The following is a 25,674-nucleotide window of genomic DNA, read 5'->3' on the forward strand; positions in this document are numbered from 1 at the left end:
TCTCCTCTGACAGTGTGGAGGCCTCACGGGTCAGCTTTCTGCCTAGAGAGGTCAAGGCGTTTGGCAATATTCCTGCCAGGAGATGTCCTTGGGATTTGACAAAACGAGGAAGACAAAGGAGCTGAGTAACTTATCCAAGGCTGCATGACTAATATATATGCCTGGGCAGAAATTTAAACCCAAATCTCAGTTATTGACCTCATCTAGCCTCTGCAGGTCCAGGCCGGTCATTGTAGAGTGTAGGGACCAGCAGGAACACGGAGGACCCTCAGAGCAGAGCTGACATCTCAGTGAAACACGTTTGGATGAGCTGTCCCCTTTGGGAGGGTGCAGAGGTCACAGAGCCAAACTCAGAACTCCCGCCTCAGAGGGGGAGGGTCCCAGCAGGGGGCTCCAAAGGGAAGGAGCTCTTGAAAGGAGTCAGACTTCCACCCATGTGGACAGGCAGGGGTGTCCTGAGGGGCTTCCAAACCCCTGCCCAACACCGGCCTCCTAGGCTTGCCGCCCCTGTCCCACGGCCTCTGTCCAGAATTCTCGCGGCATCTGTGCCCCAACATCAGTCCCTTAGAACCAGAACCGCACGTTCACATTGCAGACACTCACAGCCCAGCTCGGCACTGCCTGGTGTTCTAAGCTTGGCCACCTGTGTCACCCGGGGCCGTGTCCCTTTGGGTCCATGCACTGAAAATCTATTCCTGAAGGCAGGGCGCCTTGCATCTGGGTCCTCCTATGTCTGTCCCACAGGTCTGAGACCCTCGAAAACCTGGGCCTAGGGCTGTCACTGGGTGTCTGTGTTCCTCATACGTGTCCCACCAAATTCTGCGCTGATGTGTGCAGCCCAAGCACACCACACCCGGGCTAGTAACCACCCCAGGCCCTTAACACCTGTCCCTAAGTCTCACCTTCAGCCTGTGTCTCTTTGTGCCCATGGCCCCACAAGGCCCGAGCATGACAGTGCCGACCTAAATCTGGGTCCCCAAACAGCTGTCCCGCCATCTGGGTTGCCCTAAAGGGTGTCCCCGCAAAGCCATTCTTTGGGTCTATCTCACCCTGAAACCATGTCCCCACCTGTGTCCCCTTAGTATCTTTCCCCTGAGCTTGTCTCATATGCCTGGGTGTTCCCAGAAAATACGTCCCTCATGTCTCCACTGACCCGCCTATCACGCCCCTTGAATTATGTCTCACTCAGATCTGTCTCTCCCGTGACCGAAGTGCATCTTCCCAGGGTTGGCCCCAAGTCTGTGTCTCCTGCATTTTTGGTTCCTGGCTCCAGCATCTGAGTCATCTCCCATCCCAGTTCTCTCTCCTTATCTGCTCCCTCCCTGGTCTCAGCTAACCCTTCCTGGGGGCACTCATTGGAAGAGCACCAAGAACTCCCACCGCCCCGGCCACCTGGAGAAGAGATGCAGGACTAGACATGGGGAAAAAAGAGGCCGAGGTCAGGGCAGGTCCCTAGTCTTAGGAGAATAGAGGCCAAATGCCCAGGTGCAGGAGGCCCTCGGCACCAGGCCAGCTGGGTCAAAGCTGACCTGTCCAAGGCCTGGCCTCCCTGGCATGGCTCACTGAGGGAGCAGCCCCTGGCCAGCCCTGCTCCCAGGCCCCTGTCCCAAGGAGGAATGTGAAATAGCCAGTCAGCAGAGCAGAGCCAGCCTGTTGTCCAGACCCTGACACCCCAGTAACAGTGAAGGCCGCAACCGTTTACTCAGGATTCGTCCTCAGACCTCAGCACTCCGGGCTCCCAGCTGCTCCCCAACCATGTCAGCTGCTTCCCAGCGGCTCCCCAACCACATCAGCCCAGCCTCAGGCCCCTCCAAGCAGCCCTCCTTCTCTATCCTCACCTCAACATCAGCCACTCGGTGCGATCAGGGAATGCCTCCCCTACACCCTGCACACTTCAGAGCCAAACCCAGAGGCAGATGCAGAGCCAGTGGCAGGCTGCTCCCTCTGAGGAGCAAGGGCACCCCTCACATCTGCCTGCTGGTCTCCACCCCACCAGAGGATCAGGATGGCCCAGCATGGCTGTAGGAAACGGCGGGTTCTGTCATAGCACAATCCCTGCCACAGTGTGAGTTGGGGTGGAAGGGACAGGACGGTCCCCACCCTCTCCAGACCCCCGATGCTGCTGTGACCAATCACTGTGGGTGGGTCACTGTCCCTCCCACCTCCTCTCTCCCACCTGGTTCTTTCTCACACGTCTCCGCTCTGCGTCTCGCTCCAGATGGCTCTATGTAAAGCAGTGTGGGAACCCGTTTGCTCAGTATCTGACCACAGTCTGTGTCATGTATTTGTCCTTCCGTCTGCTTTTCTGCCATCCCCCAGCCCCCTGTCCTAGAAGGGCTCTCAGCCTGCATCTGCACACCTGGGGCAGGGGTGAAAGGATGAATCTGCAGGGCCAGGCCACCGCTGAGCCCTACCTTTACTGTAGTAGCTCTTCCGCACAGCGTCCAGGGGCTTTCCTGCCTTCCCTGGCTCTCCCAGGCCCAGCTGGCTCTGCTCGGCAGGCGGGCAGCCCGGCTCGCAGACTGTGCGCACCTGCTCCGCCTTCAGGGCGATGGCCTGTTCCAGGAGGCCCAGGTTCCCCCGGGTCATCATGTCATGCATCTCCAACTCGTCGGTGACTGTTGACTTCTGGGAGTGGGTGTCCTCGTCCTTGTCATCGTCCGAGCGGACCTCCACGATGACAGAGTACTCAGGCTTGGGACTGGGTGATTCTGGGCCCCGGAGCTCAGGGGCCTTCCGGGCAGAGGTGTGAGAGGTGTCTTCCTGAAAGATCACATCAGGAGCTGCCTCCTCCTCCTCTTCCTCTTCCTCCTCCTCCTCCTCCTCTTCCTCTTCCTCCTCGTCCTCCTCCTCCTCTTCCTCCTCTTCATCCTCCTCCTCCTCCTCGTCCTCCTCCTCCTCCTCCTCCTCGTCCTCCTCTTCCTGACTCAGGATGCCTTTCTGCTTGCTGGACTCCTCACTGGCTGCATCCTCCAAGGACTGGGAACACAGGTCCTGGGAGCGCTCAGTGGTGACTTCGACGACCTCCTCGGCATCCTCTGGCTGGACGAAGAGGCCCTTTTCACCGTCCTCGCTGGCAGCTCCCTCTGCAGCCTCCTGAAGCAGGTGCACGATGCCAGGACCTGGCTTGGCCGCCTGGCCCAAGTCCTCTTCCACCAGGGTCTCTTCAGCAACTTGACCCAAGTTCAGGAGAGAAGTTGCGATGATTCCCTGGTAGCTGCTATAGCTGTCCTTGGAGGAGCCAGTGGGGCTGCCGATGGGGTTGGATCCAAAATGGGACTTGACGGGGCTCCTTCCTGCACAAAATCAAAATCAACATGGGGGCCAGAGAACACGTGGGAAGACTCCAGGTCTCCAGTCCCCAACACACCCACCACCCCTCCACCTGACCTACCACTCACTCTTTATACGGGAGCCAAGGGGAAACCTGAAACTCCAGAAGTGGGGATTTGGTATGGACCTTTCTGTCAACCCTTCTGCCTGAATCCAGAAATCATGGTGAATATATTTTAGGAGGCAGGTCATGGGCCACTGATGTATCTTTTAAACTAAGAACTACTTTGATACTTTTTCTTAATGTTCCTCTCCCATCACGTTTACTTTCCCAAATCAGATAAACCTGCATTGTATACAATGGAGCTTAAGTAGCAAGTCAGATTTTTAAAAAATAATAATAATTGTTTCATAATTGAAAAACAGTAAATAAGAATGGGCGAGGTGGCTCATGCCTGTAATCCCAGCACTTTGGGAGGCCGAGGCGGGCGGATCACCTGAGGTCAGGAGTTCAAGACCAGCCTGGCCAACAGGGCGAAACCCTATCTCTACTAAAAATACAAAAATGAACTGGGCATGGTGGTGCACGCCTATAGTCCCAGCTATTCTTTGAACCCGGGAGGAGGAGACTTCAGTAAATCAAGATCGTGCCCCTGCACTCCAGCCTGGGCAACAGAGTGAGACTCTCTCAAAACAAAAACAAAACAAAACTAAGATATGGTAGGTGCTCACCACATGCAGGCCCCGTAGGGTTGTCAGCAAGGACACCTGGGCCAGCACGTCCCACAGTGGTAGGAACGGGCTCTGCCATCCACCCACTTCAGAGGGGAACGTCCAAGCCCAGGTTGATGGCTGAACTCCAGACGCCTTTCTTGATAAGAAAGCAGGAAAACGTGTGTCTTTTCTACCTGGGATCTAGGACTATGTTGATTCCACGGGGCAGCGCACTCACTCCAGACCCCCCAAGGGAGCTGGGGTTGAGGACCCTCTCTGGCTTTGCTTCTAAAATCCATCTCAGACCCTTCCCCACTGCAGAAGCTTGGGGAGTGTTGGGTGAGTGGTGGGGATGGCGGGGGGAGCGGACCTTGGGCCTCGTCTGACCCCAGGGCTGTACAGATCTGCCAGGGCTCTCAGGGGCACAGACCCCTCCCTCCGGAACCCAGGGGCCAAAGCACCTGCTTCATCCGCTTTTGCCAAGGGCTAGGTGCTCCAACACGGCAGTCCTGGTAGACCCCACAAGGAAGTGGGAGAGTCGTCTGCTTTCCTCCTTCCCCTCTTGGCTTCCCCGGACACCCCATTTTCAGAGGCCTCACCTGGTCCTCAATCACCTGAAGCTCAACCTGAGGTGCTTCCTCAGCATCTGCCTGTGAGTGCCTCAGGGGAAAGCAGACCTCTCAGCCATGCCCCCAGGCAGGTCTCCCAGAGGGCCAGGCAGAACAGAGGGCCAGTCTAAGACCCTCCCTTCCCCACTTACAGACACACAGAGACACAGCCTTGTCTGTCTCTCTCATATACATGCAGGCACACCTGCCGAAACACGCTACAACTGCACACACACACACACACACACACACACACCAGCCCCGTGTCTGTGTCTGTCCTGCCTCTCTCCTACGCACACAGTGTTCACACACAAACACACCACAGGCCCCATAAACACCATGGGCAGACCTCTCTCCCAGGAAGCCCAGCACATGTTGGGACAAGACATGCCTTGTTCTCAGGAAGGGCTTTCTCTCGCCCAGAGTGAGCCCCTCCCCACTCACAGGCTGCAATTCTCCAGGGCCACACTAAGCGCCCTTTATTCAGGGAAGAAAGAGCGACAAAGCACCTTCAGCTGTCTCAGGGCGATGAATCTCGTCCTGTCCTGACGTCTCAGCCTCGGCCCCCTCCAGAGTTCCTTCCGATTCATCCGAAACAGAGGCGTCCTTCACCTCGGTGTCCTCACTGCCGTCGCTGTCCACACCATAGCCCTCGTCCAGAGCCAGCTTCAGGGGGTGCGACTTCCTCTTGGACACCAGGTGCTCAGCCTCAGCGCCCTCCAGCTTCCTCTTCTTGGCCAGGGGGCAGCTCTGTAAACTGGGAGGGAGGAGGAGGCAGTGGAGAGGGCCAGGCTAGGGCCACGAGAGGCCTCAGCCACCCCATCAGCCCCTCCTAAGGGGCCTCCCTCCCTCCCTCCCTCCCCCACAGACTCATCCAGTCCTTGCAGGGGACCCACACAAAAAAAACCAAAGTGCAGCGCTGGGAGGTCAGATGGTCTGCCTTCCCCCACATGAGGTGCCCATGGCCACACGGACCTCCATGCCTGAGTGGGAGGTTGCTGCCTCGCAGAAGGGTCAGCAGCCTGGCCTTGGGAGCCATGGAAAAAGACGGAAAGTTCTCCATCTGCAAAAGGGTCTAGAGCAGAGTGGGCAGGGGCTCCAAATCTACTGCCCAGGAATCTCTGTGAGATCCAAGGGTCCTCTTACCTTCGGTGCCTGGAGTACTTGCCCCGGACGTGCCCTGAACCCGTGCATCCTGGGGTGGGGCAGCTGAGGGGAAATAAAAAGGCAAGGTCACATCAGGCGATGGGCTCAGATCTCAGGGCCCACCGCAGACCTTCACCCTGGGGAGCAGACTATCTCCAAACGATTCATCTCAGAATGGCTGCTTGCAGTTTGCTGAAAATTAATAACTCACCCCATTCAAATAAATGAATGGCTCATTACAGTTTTACGAGTGTTCAATTAAAGACTGTGTATCTATAAGAGTAAGACTTCTAACGCCAGAGTCTCCCAGACCACTCCCGATGGCAGGCATTCCACCAGCTGCCACCAGGTCTCCAGGAGCTTGGACACAAGATACTCTGAGGTGCCCTGAACACAGCACCCCTCTCTAAAGAGGTCCCAAGTCCAAAGCACAAAAGTTGGCATTCTCTGCGGCCATCACTAATGCTGTAAGGCCTATGGCAATCGAGGGCAACAGTCTCTGCATTCCCTGCCAGCTGTGACCTTCGTGCCCCAGCAAACTGAGCCAGGACTGACAGGCAGAAAGGAATCTGTGGCCCAAGCCAAAGACAGTGGTGAAGATTCCACCAGTGCCTGTAGCTGGTGTGGGTCCCAGCTTCCGTGCAGGGAAAAGAAGCCAGGAGGACCAATGAACCAGGAGCTGACAGCATCTGCCTTGAGGAAGACTTTTGGACCGCGCTAAGAAGGGCAGTTTGGGGAGGGGGTGATACTGACCCTCCTGCCTCTCTCACCCTGGAAGCACAAGGCAGGGCACCTAGGAGTTCCTCTTCCTTAACCATCATCTGTCTCCCTATATAACCAAACCAGCAGGAAGCTCTGGAAACTTCTGAGCATGAGTACTGACTATGCCAACCAGCGTGGCGGCAGGACCACAGCTCCCACAGCAGCCTCAGCCACAAAGGGGCCAGTGTGGAGTGTGAGGCCAGAGTTCACCACATATCAGGCTCTTGTGGGCTGTCGGATGCATCCACGGCTCAAGGACTACAAGGAGCTGACACCGTAAGACCCAGACGCCTGTGCCAGGTCGCCCAAGGCAGGCGGGAGGGGCAGGCCTGCGCTCCTTGTGGGAAGAGAGAGGCTTTCCTGGCCAAGATGGGAAGACCTTGCTTTTAACAGGATTGGCATTACGGTGAGTCTCAGCTCTTTCCAAAACCCAAGCACATCTTCCGGAGCCTGTGAAGGGAGGAAGGTAAGGGCTGGCGCCCCCACACCTGGGACCCAGGGAAAAGAACGCCATCCCCAGTTTCTATCCAGACACCTCTGATCGTTTCTAATTCAACTGACCACAGGCCTGACTGCAGACAACTGTGGGGCCCAATGGGCTTGCAGGCCACCCTCCCCGACAACCTCAGGGAGAACCGTCAGCAGAATCCAGGCCTTACCCTATCCCCTGGATCAACAGCAGCCATGGGGTGGGGGAGCTCTCATGCAGACGGACGTCCTCTGCAGCCTTCCAGGCTGGGGTTTTCAGTGTGTTAACGAGAAGACAGAAAGGGAGGGAAGGAGGGAAGGAGGAGGGAAGAAGGAACCCAGGCAGGAAAGGAGGGGAAGAGGGAGGAAGAGGGAGAGAGGGAGGGCACACCACACTTGACTGGGGGTTCCCTTTCCAAACTGAGGGGAGTTACCGCTGCTGCCACCCACCTCTCCCTGCCTCTAGTCTCTTCTAAAATCCAGGCCCACACTTGCTTTCACTCTTTGGAAAACTAGCTTTGAGACTTTTCACAAAAAGCTCCTTGTTATTGGGGATTTGAAGCTAAGGTCCCAATTAGTCGATGAAATCACTGAGTTAATCAGGCAATTAGGTGACAGCTGCTGTGGAGGCCTGTGGGGACTGGACTGCCCTGAACACATCACCCTCAGCTCAGAAGAGTCCTGGTCCCCTGAAAGGTGGGCCCGCACCTCCCGGCCCCAGCCTCAGAGGGTGTGAGACAGGGCTGTGAGCCCAAGTGCGTGGAGCTGACAAGGCCACTCCGGGACAGGAAGCTGGAAACCCCTTAGATGCCTGCTCCCCACCCCACGCCAAGCGGACAAGAGACCCAGCCAGGGCCTCCAGGAGTGTCGTGCCAGCCGACGCCAGCCCTGCAGTTCACCTGCAAGCACATTCGGCTCTTATTTACTGATGTCCTCTGGCTGCTCAGGGCAAGAGCTGTAGGGAGAGGAAGACGGCCAGGGCTCCGGGACTCCTGACCCTCTTTTCTCCGGGAGGAGGGAACTCCCCAGCCTTGACTCCCCAGCTCCGACTAGGGCTGGTGTCAGAGATGTGAGGAAAGGACGCAAGTGAGGCTGGGAAGAGGGTGTGGCTCACAGTCACCCCTCAGCTGGCATCCTGCATGACAGCTCTGAGGGACCCAAACTTGAAAAGTAGGCGTAAAGAAGACAAGTCAGGAGAGGAGCTGAATCCCAGCCTGGAGCCCCATGCTTCAGCTACCAGCCTTTGAAGGCACTGCTTTCCCTGCCTTCCCTCCCTCTCCTGGGGCAGTCATCTGGGCGGGAGTTGGCCAGTGGCTCAAGGAGCAAGGCGCCAGAAGACGAAGGTGAGCTACAGACGTGTTCTCTCTCTGAATTTGGAGATGGTCCTGAACTCAGTGTTGTCGGCACCTCGCTGTCTCAAAGATGCTAATCCCAACCCTAACCTTCCCTAGTCTGCGCCTCCAGCAGAGCCAGTCTGAGGCCACGTGACAGCAGATGGACCCAGGCAAAAATACAAGCTGAAATGTCATCAGTTCTTCCACTGGGGTGAAAGGAAAAACCATCAAACCGCTTCTTCGCTCAGGCACTCCCAGTGGGCTCCAAGGTCGGAAATAGCCGCTCAGGGTCCTACTCCATCCAAGTCCAACCTCTCCTCAGCTCACCTGGTAAACAGCCAATGGAGTGTCTTCCTGGGAGCTCTGCCGGAGCTGGTGGGGAGGCGAGCTGGGGTTAGGGGCTCTGCAGGCTGTGAAGTTCTGAGTCAATGCGGTGTTAAGTCTCTCATCCACAGAACAGGTCCTGCACACAGGGGTTCCCGACAGGTGACTCTGTGTCCGTGAGCTCATCCAGTGCCACGGTCTGCACACAGGACGTGATGCTCCTCTCACAGACCGCAACAGTGCATTTTCTCTGTGGGTCATGCTTCCTGTTCTGGCACCCACAGTGTGGGCCCCCCCAGGACAGAGGTCTCATCCGCTTGTCCAGTCAGAGCCCAGGGTCTTTGGGAGGGGAAACACCATCAGTCCATTTCTGTGGTGTAAATGCTCCCACGATGGCTGGGCACACAGTCAGCCAGCATGAGCCACAGGCACGCCCACGTGAAGCGTGTGGCCAACAGATGTTTGAGAATACAGGAATGAATGGTACCTCCCACGCAGAATGTATTTGATTCCTTGGAACATCATCTTTGTTCTATTTTACTCTAAGCATCCCTTGTCAGCAATGAAGAATTGCTGCAGAAATTGTTGTTGGAACACTAGATGTCAGCACATCTCCCCCCAGTTCCTCCATTAAAAAGTTTACGGGTCTCACTATTACCAAACATGTAGGTTGAGACCACAAGGCTCATGATGAGGGCGTCAAAATCCAAACGCTCACAGAACCCCTCACTTAGGCTGGACAGGTCCTCTCAGAATGTTTCAAAACAAACAAATCTATTTGAGAGTCACTTTTCCTTCCGCTGTTTCAAAGCTACAAGATAGCACCCTGCCATTTGTATTTGCCTTTTCAACTTCCTCCACACTCCATCTGTTACCAAAAAAGCCTGGAGTTTCCTCAACTCCTGTGCCTCACTCACTGCGCCCTCGCCTGGGATTCTCCTCCGTCTCTGTCTCCACCGTGTCCCTGGGCGGCTGCCACGTGGCACCTCCTCTTCCCTTTACTCGGGGCCCTTCTGAGCATCTTTCGCCATCGCAATCACTGCTTCTTCAGCAAGCCGGCCAAGCAGACAATGTCTCCCTTCCAGGGAGCCGACCCCTGTGCTTCGGGGGACTGTGTTCTGGGGAGCACCCAGTGGCATGCTGAGGACACCAGACCGGAAGTGCCGGCACACGACCTGGTTTGGCTGAGGTTCCACCCCACCCCTCCCGCCCGTTACCCAGGGTGGGGCCTCCAGCAAGTAGTGCATGCCGTTCAGCTCTTCTGGTTAGATGAAGGTTAACCCCTGAGTCTCAGCTTCCCCACTTCACAAACAGGATAATAACATCACCAGGCAGTGCTTCCATGACCTTTCCAGAGACCAAGACTGTGATGTGTGACTGACGCAGAGCCTGGGGCTTGCAGCACCCCAACTCCCTCCCGTAGTCCTCCCCCGTCATCTCCAAGTTACGGGGCCTCAAGTGTCAGAGGGACACTGTCTTCCTGTCCCACCTCTGCGAAAGGTTTACAAAGTGAACTTTGCAGTCCTCTCATTTTCCTGATTGGCAGAAGCCATTCACTCTTCAATTGTATGCTGAACAATATGATGGTCCCTGCCCTGAGAATCTGTACCCTAAGAAGCAGGAAGGAAACGGTCACAGAGCTCAGCCAGCCACGTCACCAGCACACAGAACTGCTGTTCGCATCCTGAGCCAATGGAAGACTCAGGATGTAGAAGACCCCCTTCTCTCATCTCATCCCCGAACTGGACCTCCAACCATCTGACACAGAAGCACTGGTGAGGGTCCGCTAAGAGAGCGGTTCGTTTTTGGTTTGGGGGACCGCGGTGACAGTCCAGGTCCTCGTGGTGACCAGATGTGGGCACATCCGTGTCCTTGCCATGATGCTGGGGCGCCACGTGATGGGGCCAGGACAGAGGTGAGAACGGATAAGATGGGGCCAAGACAGCTGGACACGTGGCCATGAGAAAGGCAGTCTCCTTAGGGAAAGCAGGAGCTCACCAGGGGTGTTTGGTCAATCCAAGAAGACCCTGTTTGGGACATTTAGGGTATCTCCAGGGTCACAGGCACATAGATGACACTCGGTGCTAACAGGAAGGGTTCCTTACCTGAGGTCTGCAGCTGTGGCCTCCGGGGGTCCTGGGAAAAAGAGAGAAACAGGGAAAACATGTGGGAATTGTGATTTTAAAGGCTCATTGCCCTAACAGCATAAACTAAGTTAAACAGCCGAGAGGATTGCCAAGGACAAGTGGAGGCAATCTCAGTGAGACCTGAGCAGTTTCCCCGGGGCCCTCACCCTTTCCTGACCTCCCAGAGAGTCCTCCAAGGTCAACAGATTGAGGGGCTCCCCAAGCCCGGTGCTGCCCCAGAAGCTCCCCTGAGCAGCCCAGCAGTTTTGCAGAGTGGGACAGATACTCCAGCTCAGACAGGATCTCTGGGACCTTGCGGCCAGGGATGGTATCTCTTTCTCTAATTGCAGATAGAAGTCAGCTTTTGGCAGGAAACACAAACCACCAGATCAAGCTGGACAGAGAAGAGAACAACTGGACCAAGTTACTGGTCCTTCAGTGATGGCTGCAAAGATGCACGGGGCTCTGACCAGGGCAGGCATACCTGAGATGCTTGGGCACAACAGGAAGCCCCCACCCGTATCAGGGAGGTAAGTCTGGCCAGGGGTTGGGGCTCAGATCCCAGCAGAGTGAGCAAGGCCTCGGCCCCCTCTCCTCCCACTGCACTTCCAGCTCAACCCAGCAACCTCCTATTCCCCATCAGCACCAAGACCAATCTCCTGGGAAGGAAGGAGGATGGCGGTGGAAGGCTGGCGGCCTTTCATTTCCAAACAGAAGGGTCCCGTAACTGAGCCTTGCTACTCCCACTCCATGGAGCTGGGTCCGCCTCTACATTTCTGCCCTCAAGGCAGGTTTATCTGGGCCAAAGGCCCCTCGGCAGCCCTCTTAGATGCCAGCTTCAAAGCTCAGCAGCCCTGAGGATGAACAAGGCTGAAGAGGCCTGAGGTCCTCAGGGCATCTCTGCACACGTGTGGTTCGGGGTTTGTGCTCCTGAGGAAGACCGCGGAGGAAAGTGGCATTTACAGCCCCAGAGGAAGGGAGGGCGGCACTCACCTCGCAGGGCCTTGGATCGGGTGCGAGCTCGCTTGTCTTCATTTTCTAAGCTCATCTGCAAGCAAAAAACCATGATGTTAACAAGAAAACCCAGCCAGTGCCTCTGGAGTCAGAGCCATCAGGAATGTCTGGCCATTTTCTGGCTCAAGCTTTGACAGCAAAGGTGATTTTGGGCACAGAATGACAAGGATGGGCTCACAGGACAAGAAAGGCCTGGGGCCAGGTGCAGCAGGTGGGAGGGTGCAGAGAAAGGACCTTCTACAAGGCTTGGAAGTGTCCCATCAGCATGTCCCCGCCCTCGGCAAGGAGGGTACAGTGCACCGTGCCCTCCCACTGCCCCCAGGTTTTCACCTGCCAACAAGTGCTGAGGTGTGGGCCCTGCCCCACTGAAGCCTGACGAATGTCCGTGTTTTATCCATGAGGGCCTCCTGGCCCGACACAGAGCAGCACCCACTGCTCACCCGGCCAGGAGGGTGCTGAGGCATCAGGGCAGCTCGCTCACCACAAACTCAGCCACCAGCGGCAGCTCCAGGTCATCCAATGGCTTCTGACCCCAGCGTGTCCCCAGAGCACAGCTTCCCATGGGCCCTTTCTTCCCACTACAGCAGAAGGCTTTAATGCCCCTCACGCACCAGGGTCATCCCGTGAGAAACAGGCAACCTGGAGCGGCCCCAGCTCACATGTTCTCCGGGCCTTGAGGGCCTGGCTGCCTTGCCTGAGCCCATGGGTGTCCCTCCCCACCTGTGATCCTTGAATCTGACCAGCCTCTATGAGGACGCTGCCCACAGCATTGTCCTGCGAGGGAGCCATGGGGGAGCCCCCAGGAGGGTGACAATCACAGAAAGGACATGTCGGGTGGTGGTGAGGGTCACACACAGCATCCTTGTCCTGTGTCACCCATGACAAATCTGGGCAGGCAGGTAAATCCCACACACTCCATGCTATGCAAAACATTCTCCCTGGGGAGCCACACCAGGCCGGGGAGGGCACCTCTATCTGGACAGGGGAGGCCCAAGAGGAGAGCGCTGGACTCCACCACCATCACCTGTGGCCAGGAAGGGGAGGCAGCAAATCCACACCTGTCCCAGGCCACAGACACCAGAGCTGCCAGGGCTCTATGCGTGAGGTAGTCAAAGGGAAAGCAGGGGAGTGGAAAGAAGTAGCAGAAGAAAGGAAGAGAGGCAGCAGGAGGGGGGCTCAGAAGCCCCCACGTCTTAAATGGGGCTTTCGTTCCTGAAAACCAGCAAGAGACAAATGTCTACAGTACCACCTGGGAAGAAAGAAAAAGGAATTCCCCCAATTAGTAAGATGGAATTTGCAAATTGAACCTCCCCCATGCAGCAGCACTAACATACAATGATGTATGTGATTTGTTAAGGAAGAAAAATCAAACCTGGGTAATTTAAGCAACCTGTCGTCTCCGGGCTGAGGAGCACGGTGCTGTGAGCCGTGCGTTTATTACAGCCTTCCAGTAGAACGGAAGACAATTACTACAATTTCTGTTTTTAAAGCGGAGGTTCCCCATGGACCAATGGCTCACATTTAAAGTGAGAGAGGAGCAGGTGTCACAGGGACTTCATTACATTTATGAGCCTTCAAATGTCGTCTGCTCTGAGCCCGTGCGCAATGCCTTCCGATGCAGGACGTACAATGGGGCTGATGCGTCTGATTGCGCAGTGCCTGCACTCAGCTGAAATGCAATCTACGGCTCTATTTTATTTATTTATTTATTTTTGCCAGTTTTCCCAAGGATATTGGCAAGCATTCTGCTAGGTTAAAGCGTGCCTTGGCAATTTGGATGTCCTGCAGATAAATTATTCAAAGAGCAGAGAATAGAGAGGGTTGCAGGGATGTGTAATGGGCGCTGCTTGAAAACTGTGAGCTCCCGTTGATGAAGCTGACAGCTCTGCCGCTCCTTCTGCTGAGCACCTTACCATTTGCAATTTATCTGCATTGACTGGTCAATAAGCGAGAAGTTCTCTTAGGTGCATGCAGCTTTGAATTTTAAAGGGAAAAAAACTGCTACCAAAGAAAAGAAAAACAGGCTCTTTAATATGAGAATGAATCCATAAGAGCTGGGTGACTTGGGACACTGGTTTCTGAGCTGTTTGAAATCAGCAGTGCCAGCTGATGCGAAAGCATCTGGACAAAACCAGCACTGCTTGATTTACATCACTTTTCTTTTCGAGAGAAGTCAAAGCACTTCAGAGGTGAGTTCTCTGCTATCCTCCTGCCGCAAGATCGGCACCACGATGTGGTAGATGGAGAGCGGGTGCTGGGGGCGGCCCTGTGCCCAGCACCACCCAGGTTCACCTTGGTGATCACTGGGCGGCAGCCCCCCAGACCTTCTGCCCCCACCACACAATGACAGCTGGGCCCTAAAGGGCAGCTCAATGACGCAAAGAAAATTAAACGCTTCTCAATTTTTCATTGATTTTTAAAACACACTTTACTTGTTCCAAACACAAGCCAACCAGGTCCCTTTTTTGTGCAACCTGGAAATAGCCCAGTCCCCTCTCCCCTTGAGAGTGAAAAGGCAGAACGACCCCATCACCCACTCTCACTGCTGGGCCGGCAACCTTTCTCAAGAACGTCTGCTCTGTTTCTCCAAATGCCAGCTTCATTCTGCCACTGCGAGCATGTCTTGAGGCTCTAATTAATATTTCAATAGTTCTGCCTTCAATAGGAAAACCATGAAAACTATGGGGAGGAGAATAATTCGTAAATGCAAATACGTTGTACATTGCTACATTAACCCAAGAGAACTGTCTCTTTGTCCATCCATTGAACTTGCTTTCTTAGTGCCATATAAACGCAGTCTCTCAAAAGCGTGTTTTGCTTTGTTCTGTTTTATATTTCTTTTTAGTAAAGTCAGCATTAATCATGTAAGCTCATTTGAAAATGTACATAGTTCTGGCCGGGCGCGGTGGCTCATGTCTGTAATCCCAGCACTTTGGGAGGCTGAGGCAGGCATGGTGAAACCTAACTCTACTAAAAATACAAAAATTAGCCAGGTGTGGTGGTGGCCACCTGTAGTCCCAGCTATCTGGGAGGCTGAGGCAGGAGAATCGCCTGAACTCGCGAGGCGAAGGTTGAGGTGAGCTGAGATTGCACCACTGCACTCCAGCCTGGGTGACAGAGCAAGACTCCATCTCAAAAAAACTAAAAAATGAAAAGAACCCAGAAACATAGCCAGTAGCAAACCACTCATGTCTAACCTCTAAGGGGAAATGGGAGACTCAACTTCCAAAGATGTCAGGGTTGGAGATTTTCCATGAAGCCCAACAGGCTTTGTGCCAACTTCCACCTTTGTCCCCAGAGCCTGTGTCTCCCCACTCCTTCCCGGGCCCCAGGTCAGGGACACCCATTTCTCCTCGCTCACTCACTGACTCCCTCTCTGTCTCTCTCTGCCTCTTTCATTCCTTTTTCATGCTTCCTCCCAGGCCAGGGCCCTCAGAGCTGAACAGCTTCCTCCCTCAACCCCCATCACATCCCTTCTGCACCAACGGCCTGGGGCGGGTCAAAGGACAGAATCCCGGCTGAAGCCTGGCCCCAGCAGGACGGTGTCCTGGCCCTGAGGGGCACCAGCCTGGCATCCCAAGGTTTGTACATCACCCCAGGGAGGCAGGGGTGAAGATCCACGTTCCCACTCAACGATCTAAGAGCAGCATTCAAGCATTTGCGTTGCTCCCCTCCCGAGTATCCCAGGAGGATCATCTGCTGCGTTCACAGCCCTTCCCTTCCCTTTCTTTGGAGCATGGACCTGTCTGCCAGCTCAGCCCACAGAACAGATATAGAAAGTCGGTGACCTCAGCACACATCCTGCTTTCCACTCTCTTGCTCTCTGAGGCTAAACCATATGCCCTCACCCCTGAACCCCACTGGCAGCCATCACAGTACCCTTGGTTTCTTGCAGAGACAGTTCTGTCCCCACATTGGGTGATGTCTTGTTGCATGTCTGAAATTCTGAAATTCTCCTGACAAATTCAGCAGAATAGACCAGCCTCCTCCTTGGGGTACAGAAAGGACACCTCCATGGGGCATCATCTAACACATGTCTGAGAAGGGTTCTCATGACAGCTCTAAGCATGGGATACTTGCTCACTTCTCTCCCAAATCAAAAATTAGAGCTACATAATGGATACCCTGATGAAGCAGCCATATCTGCAACCGTCTGTTAAAAACTCCAGCATAAATGGAATTTATACCCACCCAGGGTAGAATCCAACAACATAAAGAGAGGCCAGAAGGGCCATACCCAGTGGCAGCTCCTTCCCTTGCAGGAGCCTCTATCCAGTAGTCCTTGCCAGAGGCACCCCCTACCCTGGGTGGCAGGAAGAAGGGTTGGCTGAATGGCCATGCAACTGATCTTTTCCTTGATTCCGTATCTCTGAATGTTTTCCAAGAAGGGGGTTGAGGAGCTACCATCAGTGCCTGCACACCACCACCTGACTTTTCTGGCAGCCCCTTCCAACCAGTCCTGAGCTGTCCACAGGCCTGGTGCTGAACTCAGAGGCATGCCGCAGGCTGTCACGGTCCCCTGCACAAGGTTTGTGTGTTCACTGCCCTCTCATGCTGGCTCCTCACCTCACCCATCTCCTGTCCTAAGCCAGCCTCTGGAAGGCTGACCCCAATGCTGCTGTGGCTGTGTTACATTCTCACACTGTGACCATGGCTCATCCCCTCTGCTGCCACCCTCCTCAGCCTCCTTAGTCAGGAGATTCTACCTGCACCTGCCCCACTGTCCTCTAGGCAGTCGACTCTTTCTTATCCTCTCGCCTTCTCTGGCACACTTTTCATCTTAGCTTCTCTATTCAGAGCAGTAACTCAGGCCCTATCTGCAAGAAATGAAGGGAAGTAAGCAGTGATGAAAGAGCCGGTGATGCCACGAGGACCTGGGCATGGGACCCTGGCTTTGTTCACAGGAGCAGCACTTTGAACAGCCATGGGTTGTCCATGGTAGGTCCCAAACTCTGAGTTTGTCATGCCTGGGCCAGGGGGAGACAAAAATCTTCCTACTCACCCCTGACATGGCACTAGACATTTGTAGATAACACTGCATGCAGAGCCCCTGGCCTCAAATCAAGTAACTTTCATGCTCACATGATCTCATGCCAGTACAGCGCTATGTGAATCCTCAGGATTTGGGGTAGGGTGAGGGGAATGAGGCCAAAAACTCAATGATCAAGATAAATAATATTTTAATTCAATATTTTGAAACATCAACATGATGCAAAAAACCCCTAATAAACAAGATACCAAAACTTTAAATAAAGACAGGATCAATATTACCAACTCTTCCTTGTGCCTCAGGCTCCAATATGGATCAGCAGAGCACTGAGAATCCTGTGGGAGCCAAAATATGAGCAGAGGTGCTTAACAAGGTATCTATAACAGACCCATTAAAATGTACATTCTCACCACCAGATTCAAAAGACAAAGGTTGGGTTTTGAGAGTAAAATAAGAGCACCCCCAAATGAAGTTCCCACTGCAACTGCATAGCCCTCCTTGCCTACACTCTACGCCATCACTGTCCTTGAGCCATGCCCTGAGTCACAGCTGGATCCTTGCTGGAGAGCATCTACATGCAAAAAAAAGAGAGAGGTCAGAATCCAATCTTTGGGAAGGGCTTCAACCTAAGCCTGTTGTCAGCCTCTCCTTCCAGCTGTGAGGGTCACCTGACCCTGGGGACCTGGCCTCATCCAGAGAGTATTGGTGGGAAGTTCTAGAATTAGAGGGTTGGTGGTGGAGAACAGTGGCTGTAAGCACATGTGACATCACAGTTCGGGAGTGTCCCCGAGGGGAGATCTTACACCCTGGGAAGGTATAAGGAGGGCTTGCACCATCTGCCTCCCCTTAGGAAGATCGAAATAAAACAAGGCCAACAGACTTCATAAGTTCCTGCCAGCAATCTCTGCTGTCAGATCCTGTTGGGATTCTCAGCCTGCCCAGGTGAATGCAGGGTGAATAGAGAACCGTTGCTCAGGCACATCACAGAGCCCAGATGTGATCATACCTCAAAGCAGGGAAGTGAGACTCTGGGGTCACATTTTCATTTTGGTGGGTTTTTTTGTTTGCTTGCTTGCTTGATTTCTGAGACGGAGTCTTGCTCTGTCACCCAGGCTGGAATGCAGTGGTACAATCTTGTGTCACTGCAACCTCCGCCTCCCAGGTTCAAGTGATTCTCCTGCCTCAGCTTTCCCAGTAGCTGGGATTACAGGCGTGTGCCACCATGCCCGGCTAATTTTTGCATTTTTAGTAAAGATGGGGTTTCACCACGTTGGCCAGGCTGGTCTTGAATTCTTGACCTCCAGTGATCCACCTGCCTCAGCCTCCCAAAGTACTGGGATTACAGGTGTGAGCCACCGGGCCCAGCCTGGGGTCACATTTTAGTTTTGATCTACTCAGAGTCATTTTTCTTCCCTTAATTTTAAAGTGACCAGATCATTGCTGATCCTAGTCTCCATTTACCCTTCACCTAACCTGGACTCTGGTGAGGATCAGACCAAAAGTTGCCTCCATGCTTCATGCCTGCAGCTGAAGAGAGGCTTTGTGCAGGCAGCCATGGGGTGGGGCCCTGTGACAGGGGCTGCCCTCTCATGCCTCACCTTGCAGTGCCTGCCCAGAAGGTGTCTTGAGGTCCTGCAGCTGCTGGCCTTGCCTCCGTGTGTCCACCTCTGATTTAGCAGCTCACCCCGGAACTCATTTTCTGAGGGTTTAAAAAGGTTCAAGGTCAGAAAAGGAAAGCTTGGTGGGTGCCAGCCGTGCTGGCTCAAGGGGAGAAAGTGAGAAACTTGGGACACTTTTTTAAACATCGTATATTCAATCCCTATTTCCTGGAATCCACTGGAAAAACAGACAAGGTCATGGCTCCATGGCTGTTTCAGGGACAAGAGACAATTTCTTTCTGACTCGGGAGCCTCCTTGGAGTCTTCCAGCACCTACAGTCCCCTGCACCGTTGTCCCAGCTCTGGTGCCGTTTCATGGAACATGCCTTGGGTAGGTGTTGGTTCCCACTGACAACCACGGCCACCAGAGAGGGCTGGGACAAGGCAGCTGACAGCCACCTTGAGAAAACTTGGCATTTCACCTCTCCAACTTTGAAAATGAGCTGACTAATGAGTAATTACAACCAGATCCTTCCGCCCCTCAAAAGAATGCACAGTACATATGCATTTGAAAAAGAAGATTGTTTTGCATGACTTCTCTGGAGCCCACTGATTGAAGAAAGTGAGATCCACCCATGGTCTCAAATCAGCTTTGCCCCCCCCCGCAGGATCCCGGGGGCCCAGCACGCTCTTTGCCCTGGTTTCCAAAATCTTTTCTCACCCTGTGTTTCTGCCTCTCTCCAGGGCAACGCCTCCAGTTAATATTTAATTCCTCACATAAATTCCCATGTCTGAGCAGAGGCTGAATGCATCAGCTGGACATGACAAAGAAATGCATTGTGTACCTATTCCCTGCACGTCACTCCCCGTTTCCATGACAACCTGCTTTCTACATAACTGCAGCATTTCAAAGGAAGGTCATTAAGTAACCAACAATGAAACAGGAAATGAATATTCTCCCGTTCTGCTCTGGCTTCCCTTGGAAGTGAGTTTGGATTTTGCCGAAGGCACACTATTCCCACCCACTTTCTTTCTTTTCCTCATGTTTTTGATGTGCATCCCCAAATGCAATTCTTCTCTAGGATTCTGGCCACTCCTGGCCCCAGGCAGCCCTGCGGCTCTGGCCACAGCATCCTCTTCTTATCTGGAAATGCTTCCATCCCATTACGGGGCTTCGGATTACCTTCTGGAGCATAAACACAGGGGAAAGCAGATTTGGTCGTCAAGGAGACAGCATAATATGAGGTCTTCAGAGGAATGAATAAAACCACTCAGATTCGGCACCTACTGTGTGCACCTACTCTGTGCCTCCCCTCATTGAGCTGTAAGTCACCCGCAGGCCATCGCTGAGATGACAGGGCTCCCACCGCATGCTCCGGTGCCTGGACTAGTGAGGAGGGAGCTGCGGGAGTTTCCCCATAACCCAAGATCTCTAGGTCCCCTGGGTTCCCATCTGCCACTGGTCATCTGCACTGAGCCAGTGTGAGGTGCCTCTAACTGGGGCCCAGCCTGCCCACCAGGTAATCCAATTCTCAACTCTATGACAGGGATGTGGCGTATAGGGAGGAAAAACATATTAGAAGATTCCATAAGTGAACCGACAAGAATCATATCAGCTGGGGAGTGTGCTTCACACTTTGAAGATGGGGCATGCGGTCCTCTGTGTGTCTCTTTTTTTATGTGACAACAGAAGCTGAGAGACAAGGCCCCAAAGTGCACAGGACTCACTTTCTCAGTATCTACCCCAGGAGACAAGATGCTGCAGAAACCTGCTCACTGGGCTGATTGGTAAGGCTCAAGCAGAATTTCTCGTTACCGTTACATATGTAAATATGCACGACAACTGGGGCATGTCTGGCTGACAGCTGGAGCGAAGGACATAAGGTCTGTGCCCTCCAGAGGAGACGCTGCCTCTCCCGAGTGCGACTCCCCTGAGTTCTGCTCTGAGTCTCTCCTGCTTCTCAGCAAAGCCATGTGGACATGAACTGCAAGAGTCTCTGCAAAGGGACCTCCAGTTTTGTTTGGTGGGAGAGAACCAGCTCACTGGGGCTTCTCCACCCACACTCACCCGTGGGAGTCTGGAAATACGGAAGATTCTTCATCTGAATTCCACATTCATGTGGAATTCTTCATTGCCCACATCCCTTACACTCCTGTGCCTAGGTCAGTCAGCCCTGGGCTCTGAAGTCCTGAGGCCCTGAGGCCCCACATCTGCTCAGGAAAAGCACTAGCATCCCGGGATCAACTGCTCCTCCAAAGAGCCCCTCCTGCCTCCCTGAGGCAGCAAAGCCACTGAGCTTCTCTGGACAAAAGAGCAGAATGGCACCTGGTGAAAGCCTTTGTGCCACACCCCTGGGATACAGAGCACACAAGTAATCAAAGCACAAACCCCCAAGCTTAGACCCTCCTTTATGAGGACCTGAGGACCCGGCTCAACCCTGACAAGATTTAGCCTCCCTTCTGCAGGAAATGTCTTGGCAGCAAACGACGATCACTACTAGAAGCCCAGTAAGGTACGCCAGTTCTTCTCCTGTGGCCCTCTTGGTCCCCTACTGGGGCCTGTGTATGGCCAAGCCTTGCCCCATGGGCTCAGTAGGCTCCACCCCAGACAAAGCTCTCCTGTCTGTAGGCTCTGCTCAGTCAGCATCCCCGGCAGCACATTAAGCCCCCATGCACCAAAACAACATGCCAGGGCCACAGGCTACAGGAAAACTCCACAGAAACGTGGATGCCGGGGCCACAGGCTACAGGAAAACTCCACAGAAACGTGGATGCCGGGGCCACAGGCTACAGGAAAACTCCACAGAAACGTGGATGCCGGGGCCACAGGCTACAGGAAAACTCCACAGAAACGTGGATGCCGGGGCCACACGCTACAGGAAAACTCCACAGAAACGTGGATGCCGGGGCCACAGGCTACAGGAAAACTCCACAGAAACGTGGATGCCGGGGCCACACGCTACAGGAAAACTCCACAGAAACGTGGATGCCGGGGCCACACGCTACAGGAAAACTCCACAGAAACGTGGATGCCGGGGCCACACGCTACAGGAAAACTCCACAGAAACGTGGATGCCGGGGCCACACGCTACAGGAAAACTCCACAGAAACGTGGATGCCGGGGCCACAGGCTACAGGAAAACTCCACAGAAACGTGGATGCCGGGGCCACAGGCTACAGGAAAACTCCACAGAAACGTGGATGCCGGGGCCACACGCTACAGGAAAACTCTCCACAGAAACGTGGATGCCGGGGCCACACGCTACAGGAAAACTCTCCACAGAAACGTGGAGGTGTTCCATAAAGACGCCCTTCCAGAAGTCATGCTGCTCCATGGACACTCTGTGGTAGGAACAAGGGTCCCCAAAGCTCACACAGGGCACTGCCACCAACTCAGACCTGAGCAGCAGGTCACTACCCTCTCTGAGACTGAAGTTCTTCACCCATAAAGTGGGAGGGGAAGAATTATTTGGAGATGGAGAGACACGCACGGACGGAGCCTGGAAGTGAACCCATGAGGAGGTCAGCGCTGTTGTCATCACCGTGGCCTCTCTTGTCGGGAATCTGAAGTGACGTGGAGGTTTTCATCCAGACGAGCCTTTTCTCTTGGGTTACTAAGTTTCTCGTGAGTTAATCTGAATCCCTGCTCGTCGATGCAGATGGGAAACGGAACATCAGAGACAGCTACATCCTGAGTACGTCTCTCGGAAAACAAGCCTCTCAGGATCAGCTCCCAGCACCCAGAGGGCAGCGCTAGCTGGGACCCTTCTCTAGGGACCCGGCATCTTTGTACCTGGAGTCCTGCCTGCTCAAGGTCACCCCCACATCTGTCCCCACAGTGGCCCCAGGCTCACTTTTATGGGGCTCTGGTGGGCAGAAAAACTCAGTAAACAAACAGGGCCTGCTCAGCTGAGATTGATGCACAAAGTTCCAGAGGAGAGGGAACCACCCCTCACTGGCCAGAGACTCCAGCACAGGCCAGGGAGATGTGCAGAGCTGAGCTGCAGCCTCTCGTCTGTCTTCTGCTAATGAAGCCCTCTTTTTCCAACTCAGCATCACTGCAAACTGGAGACCAGCCTGACCCAGGCCCCAGACAGGACGTTTGCACTGACAGCCAGTACTCTGTTGGGCTCTTCCCAGGCAGTGCTGCTGGCCTGCCCCAAGGTTTCCTTCTGTCGTCATGGCAAGGAGAGCCCCCTTGTCCCAGAGCTAACACCCCAGCTGCCGGCTGACCCACTGCCAGCACACACTTCCTCCTTGCACTGGCACTGTGGCCACTCCACCCACAACCCCATGGGGGACCCCCCCACGGGCGACCGTGGCTGCTTTCATGCTGGCTGGGTGGCCTGGAATCTGGCCTGAGCCCACCTGCCCCCATGGTGCATCCCCTGGACCTCCGGGTGGGAGTCCCTGTGGCGGTTAGCTCTGATCCGCTCCAGCCCTGGCAACCCGACCCCCTTCCACTGTGCAAAACCTCCCCACTCTGAAAACAAGAACAAAATAACAGGAAGGCTGAGTGACAGGCCAGGTGGTAAGTGTGGAAAGCCAAATGTTTTCAGTCTTCACAGGTTTTGCATCTCTGGTAACTAGGGCTGCCTTTGGGGCCAGGAGCTGTTACCACCTGCCCCTCAGCAAAGAGTGGAAGGGTAGTCACTTGAGAGGAGCCCGTACCTCCATTCTCCCATGCACCCCCCCAGCCCTCCGTCTCCAGCACAGGAGATGGAGTCTTGCCTCCCTGCTGAGCCGGCTTGTCCATCTGGACTTTATACCCACCTCCTTCCCACTGTCAATTAAAGTTCCCGGGAATATCAACTCTTCCCTCCATTCTTCTGGAATATTGAACTACTCTTCCCAACTCTTCAACAGGCTTGAGGCATCCATATTTAAAAACACAGTCTCTTTGGACGGCACGTCCCTGCCCAGCCCCCTCTCCATCTCCTGCTTCATAACTACGCTTCTTGCTGACTCTTCCTCACTCCCCACCACAGTTGACCTCCACCCACATCCACCCACATCCCTCTACTGGAACAACAGGCGGCTTCATGTTCACAGGGCACGTGAGGGCCCACTAGACATCACTGCAGTGCGTGTCTGTTCCCCGCTTCTGTGGCAAACACTCGCCCCGACCTTGTCAGTCACCTGTACGGGCTCCTCCTGGCCACCTGGCCACCCCATGTCAGACGCCCTCTCCTTTTTGCTTCCTCTCTGCCACAGTATCTGCTTCTTATGTGACTCGGGGTTTTCCTCTTCCCCTCTTCAGTCATCAGCTCCTCAAGACAGAACCCTGAGGGTCATCCTTGGCCCCAAATCCTGCCAATGTTATTTTCTAAATCTCACCAGAATCTGACAATTTCTGACCTCTCCAGCTATGTTGTTTTGTTCTGTCTGCAAAAACTGACAAACTCATTCTAAAAATGTGTAAGGCAATTCAAGGAATATAGACTAGCCAAAACAATTTTGAAAAAGAGCAAAGTTGGAAGACACGCTTCTCAGTTTCCAAACTTACTACAAAGCTGCAGTAATCAAGGCAATGTGTTACTAGCATAAGGACGGGCATATAGATAAGTGGGACAGAATTGAGAGTCCAGAAATAACCCCCTCTATTGATGATCAATTGATTTTTGACAACGAAACAAAAACAAGTTAATGGGAAAAAAACTGTCTTTTCAACAAATGTGCTAGGACAACTAGATATCAAAAAAAAAAAAATGAAGTTGGACCTCTCTCAAAAATTAACTCGCACTGGATCACATATCTAAATGTAAGAACCAAAACTCCTAGAAAACACAGGCATAGATCTTTCCGACTTTGGGTTCAGCAATGGTTTCTTAGCTATGACAACAAAACTACAAGCCATTAAAGAAAAAAAGTAATATATTGGACTTCAAAAGGTTTAAAACTTTCGGAGTTAAAATAACACCGTCGGCCGGGCGCAGTGGCTCACGCCTGTAATCCCAACACTTTGGGAGACTGAGGCAGGCAGATCACTTGAGGTCAGGAGTTTGAGAGCGGCCTGGTCAACATGGTGAAGCCCCACCTCTACTGAAAATACAAAATTAGCCGGGTGTGGCGGTGCGTGTCTGTAGTCCCAGCTACTTGGGAGGCTGAGGCAGGAGAATCACTTGAACCTGGGAGGTGGAGCTTGCAGTGAGCCAATATCGTGCCACTGCACTCCAGCCTGGGTGACAGAGCGAGACTCCATCTCAAAAATAAATAAATAACACTGTCAATAAGGTGAAAAGAGAACCCAAAGACTGGGAGAAAATATTTGCAAATCGTAAACCTGACAAAGAGCTTGTATTTGGACAAAAGAACTCTCATAACTCATAACAAGACAAATAACCCAATTTTAACATGAGCAGAGGATTTGAACAAACATTTCTCCAAAGATAACATGGAAATGGCCAATAAGCACATGAAGAGATGCCCAACAGCTAGTAATCCAGGAAATGCAAATCAAAACCACACTCAGATACCATTGCACTAAAACGGCTGTAATTTTAAAGACAAACAGATAGTAACAAGTGTTGGCAAGAACCCTCATAGAATGCTGATGCGAATATAAAATAGCACAATCACTTGGAAAATGGCATGGCAGTTACTCAAAATGTTAAACATAGAGTTATATGACTCAGGAATTCCACTCTAGAATAAAACCATATGAGAAAATAGAATAAAAACAAGAGAAATAAAAACATATGCCACATAAAGGCTTGTACACAACTATTTATAGCAGCTTTATTCATACTAGCCAAAAAGTGGAAAAACCCAAATGTCCATCAACTGCTGAATGGGTGATACGAAATACAGTGGCATAGTCTTTGGCAATAAAAAGGAATGAAGTTGCTTATACATGCAACAATGTGGGTGAATCTCAAAAACATTGTGTTCGGTGAAAGAGGCCAGGGACAAAAGACCACATATTGAACAATTCCATATTTATGAAATGTCCAGAACAGGCAGATTCATAGAGATAGAAAGTGGATTCATGGTTGCCTAGGACTGGTGGAGGAGAAAATGGAGAATGACTGTGAATGGGCATGGGGTTTCTTTCTGGGGTGATTAAAACAGTCTAAAATTGGGCTGTGGTGATAGATGCACAACCCTATATGCTAAAACCACTGAGTTGTATACTTTCAATAGGTGAATTCTGTGATGTGCAGATTACATTCCAATAAAGCTGTTTTTAAACAGTGGCATGTGGAGGGTCAGTGAGACACTCTGGGGACTCTTGCATAGGGCAGAAAGTCCCAGCAAGTCCCCCTTGGTTCTCCAGACTGGGTTCTGTGAGCCAGTGTCCTGGGCCAGCCTCTGGAC

At 53.3% G+C, this 25,674-nt stretch overlaps 1 protein-coding gene across 11 annotated transcripts in view; it reads right to left on the reverse strand.

The window, feature by feature from the left end:
- MYT1 (myelin transcription factor 1) overlaps window positions 1-25,674 on the reverse strand; it is a 112,669-nt gene that overhangs the window by 29,429 nt on the left and 57,566 nt on the right. For all 11 annotated transcript variants that reach the window (XM_030825598.1, XM_030825600.1, XM_030825597.1 and 8 more), the window contains 6 exons: window positions 18,358-18,458; window positions 11,749-11,803; window positions 10,735-10,765; window positions 5,742-5,804; window positions 5,105-5,352; window positions 2,415-3,296 (listed from right to left, as the gene is read on the reverse strand). In XM_030825598.1, coding sequence (XP_030681458.1) covers window positions 2,415-3,296; window positions 5,105-5,352; window positions 5,742-5,804; window positions 10,735-10,765; window positions 11,749-11,803 — 1,279 coding nt within the window. In that variant the 5' untranslated portion in view covers window positions 18,358-18,458. The remainder of the gene's footprint in view (window positions 1-2,414; window positions 3,297-5,104; window positions 5,353-5,741; window positions 5,805-10,734; window positions 10,766-11,748; window positions 11,804-18,357; window positions 18,459-25,674) is intronic.

The sequence above is a fragment of the Nomascus leucogenys genome, chromosome 13 (assembly GCF_006542625.1).
Source record: "Nomascus leucogenys isolate Asia chromosome 13, Asia_NLE_v1, whole genome shotgun sequence".
NCBI classification, from domain to species: Eukaryota; Metazoa; Chordata; class Mammalia; order Primates; family Hylobatidae; genus Nomascus; species Nomascus leucogenys.